The 2,591-nt window shown below is 54.3% G+C and overlaps 1 protein-coding gene across 1 annotated transcript in view; it reads left to right on the top strand.

Moving 5' to 3' along the window:
* Positions 1-2,591, top strand: part of ARHGAP40 (Rho GTPase activating protein 40) — a 49,628-nt gene that overhangs the window by 37,547 nt on the left and 9,490 nt on the right. The window contains exons 10-11 of the mRNA XM_045295504.1: positions 34-116; positions 1,056-1,301. Coding sequence (XP_045151439.1) covers positions 34-116; positions 1,056-1,301 — 329 coding nt within the window. The remainder of the gene's footprint in view (positions 1-33; positions 117-1,055; positions 1,302-2,591) is intronic.

The raw sequence follows: 2,591 nt of genomic DNA, 5'->3' as shown, positions 1-2,591 counted from the left end.
CCCGTGGAGACGGAGACCCTCTGTCTTCCTCAGACATCCCAGACCTGAAGCAGCGCCTGCAAACCCTCCATCTACTCATCCTGCTCCTCCCAGAAGTCAACCGGAACACCTTGCAGGTAAAGGTGACCACAGATGCCTCTGCTGGGGAGTGGGGGGCGGGCGCAGCCCACCACCACAGCCATGGCTCCAAGTGTGCTCAGTTGGTCAGTTGACACCCATGCCAAGCACTGGGTACAGGGGTGACCAGCAGTGGCTCTCCCAAGGTGTGTTTCCTGCACAAAGAAGTTGGGTCCTGAAACAGAATCCTGTCTCTGGAGTAGGCCCTGCAGACCATCCATTCTTCTGACCATGATGGGCATTACAGGGGAGCGGGTGCTGTGTCCAAATAAATTCGGGGAGCAAGCCCGGGTGGGAGAAGCAAAGTCAAGGCTAGCTCTTTCAGACAGGACGGCTCAGAGTCGGCCACATGTGGAGGCTCCGTGTGTTTCCGAGTGGGCTTCCAGGAGGCAGCATGTCCCAAACTCCATTGCTCAGCAGCCACTTTTGTTGTGGAGAGCAGGGCATGGCACTGGTGTTCTGGGGGGTGGGGGCAGGAGGGGCAGTTTGGGAACAGCCCCTTAGGGAAGTCCCTCTCTGTGCTGTTGGAGTGGGTGTCCGAGACTAGGACACAGCCTTGACCTTGCTCCTTGCGCCATCCAGAGTGTCTCTGGGTCAGACTCAAGATAAACTGCCCGAGTGACGGTGTGAAGATGCCCAGTAGCCCCTGGGACCTTGATCTGGTGCAGATGGTGGGGCCCCAAAATCTTTTGTAACCAGATAGAACTGGGGTTGAGTCACCTTCCTCTTTTGTACCTCAATTGTGCCTGAAGAAACCCATCTGTGTGTGTGTGTGTGTGTGTTTACTTTTCAGTAAACCAAAGGTAACATGTAAAGGTGTTTCCTGTGGTTTGGGGGCACCTCCCACATGTCCCCACTTGCACGGCAGGCTGTTTGGGGCCGGGAGGATGGGTTCTGGAAAGTGCTGGAATGCAGGGAGGCTCTGTGCCCTTCCCCAGGTGCTCCTGGAATTCCTCAGGAAGGTGGTGGCCCGGGAAAGGAGCAACAAGATGACGCTGTGGAGCGTGTCCATGGTGATGGCCCCGAGTCTCTTCCTGCAGCACGGGTGGCCTCCCAAAGTCCCCAAGGGCAAGGAGAAGCAGCTGGCTGAGGGGGCTGCCCAGGTGGTGCAGCTGATGGTACACTACCAGGAGCTGCTGTGGATGGTAGGTGCTGCGGGCGCCAGCTGGCAGGGAGGGAGTGCCGCCTGGTGGTGACAGGTGGCTGACTCCAGCCAGGGTCACGTGAGCCATCCTCTGGAACCTAGTGTCTGCTCCTGTTTCCCTGCAACCTGCTCCCTAAGCCTGAGGACCACAGACTCTGTGAGCCCCTCCATCTGGGCTGTATCTCCTCCCTCCCCCTGCCTTAGTGCCGGAGAGGAGTCTTCATGTTGTGTCTCCCAACACACTGGCAGTCACCCCCCTGCCCTCTGCTGTGCCCTGGGTATCAGCTGTTATCTGAGCCCCACCAAGAGTCCCCCCACACCCGAGCTTGACTGATGCAGAGGAAATCCACCCTGAGGCTCAGGCAGACGGCACCTACCTAAGACAGAGGCTGGAGCTGGGAACCACTGGGACCCCGCCTTCCCACCACAAGCCTTGTCCCAAGTAATAAGCCAAAGCAAGAGCAGGGAGAGACCCCCTGTGAGGTGGGTGCGCAAGTTCTGTTGAAAGGCGAGGGTGATCTTGCCAGCGGAAGACCCCTCCAGCACTCGAAATTCACAAAGACAAGATGGACCGTGGGAGCAGAAATAAAAGGCTGCTCTCAGCGCCACCATGGGGCTGACCACCCTGTGGGGGAGAGAGAGTCCCGGTGCGTGGCTTTCATCGCTCACATGTCAATTTGCTATGAAACACGCTGGCTTTATTGTTTAAAATCATTTTGTTGGGGGATCACACAGCTCTTATCACAATCCATCCATTGTGTCAAGCACAGTTGTACATGCGTTGCCCTCATCATTCTCAAAACATTTTCTTTCTACTTGAGCCCTTGGTATGAGTTCCTCATTTTTCCCCTCCCCCTCCCACCGTCCCTCCCTCACAAACCCTTAATAATTTATCTTTTTTTTTTTTCATGTCTTGTACTGAACATGTCTCCCTTCACCCACTTTGCTGTTGTCTGTCTCCCTGGGAGGGGGTTATATGTAGGTCATTGTGATCAGTTCCCCCTTTCTACCCCACCTTCCCCTTCCCCTTCTGGTATCTCTACTCTCGTTATTGGTCCTGAGGGGGTTATCTGTCCTGGATTCCCTGGACACACTGACTTTTAATACTTTTTATTATAAGGATTTTGATTTTTTTTTTTAATGTAAGAAATGCTTCCATACCTTCTCATTAAAAGCTTCAGGCAGCATACTCCTCAACCCAACCCCATCTGAGTCGTTCCGAGTCATGTGTTAGAGAGCAGGGTTTTCTTAGCTGTAATCTTGATGCAGTAGCAGATCTCTGGGCCTTCTTGGGTTTGAACTGCCAGCCTTTAGATTAACGGTCAAATAA

This window comes from Echinops telfairi, unplaced genomic scaffold (genome assembly GCF_000313985.2).
Source record: "Echinops telfairi isolate 266 unplaced genomic scaffold, ASM31398v2 ScPeMD7_5592;HRSCAF=6446, whole genome shotgun sequence".
Taxonomy (NCBI): Eukaryota; Metazoa; Chordata; class Mammalia; order Afrosoricida; family Tenrecidae; genus Echinops; species Echinops telfairi.
The sequence above is the reverse complement of the archived record's forward strand: the minus strand, read 5'-3'. Positions and strand labels throughout refer to the sequence as shown.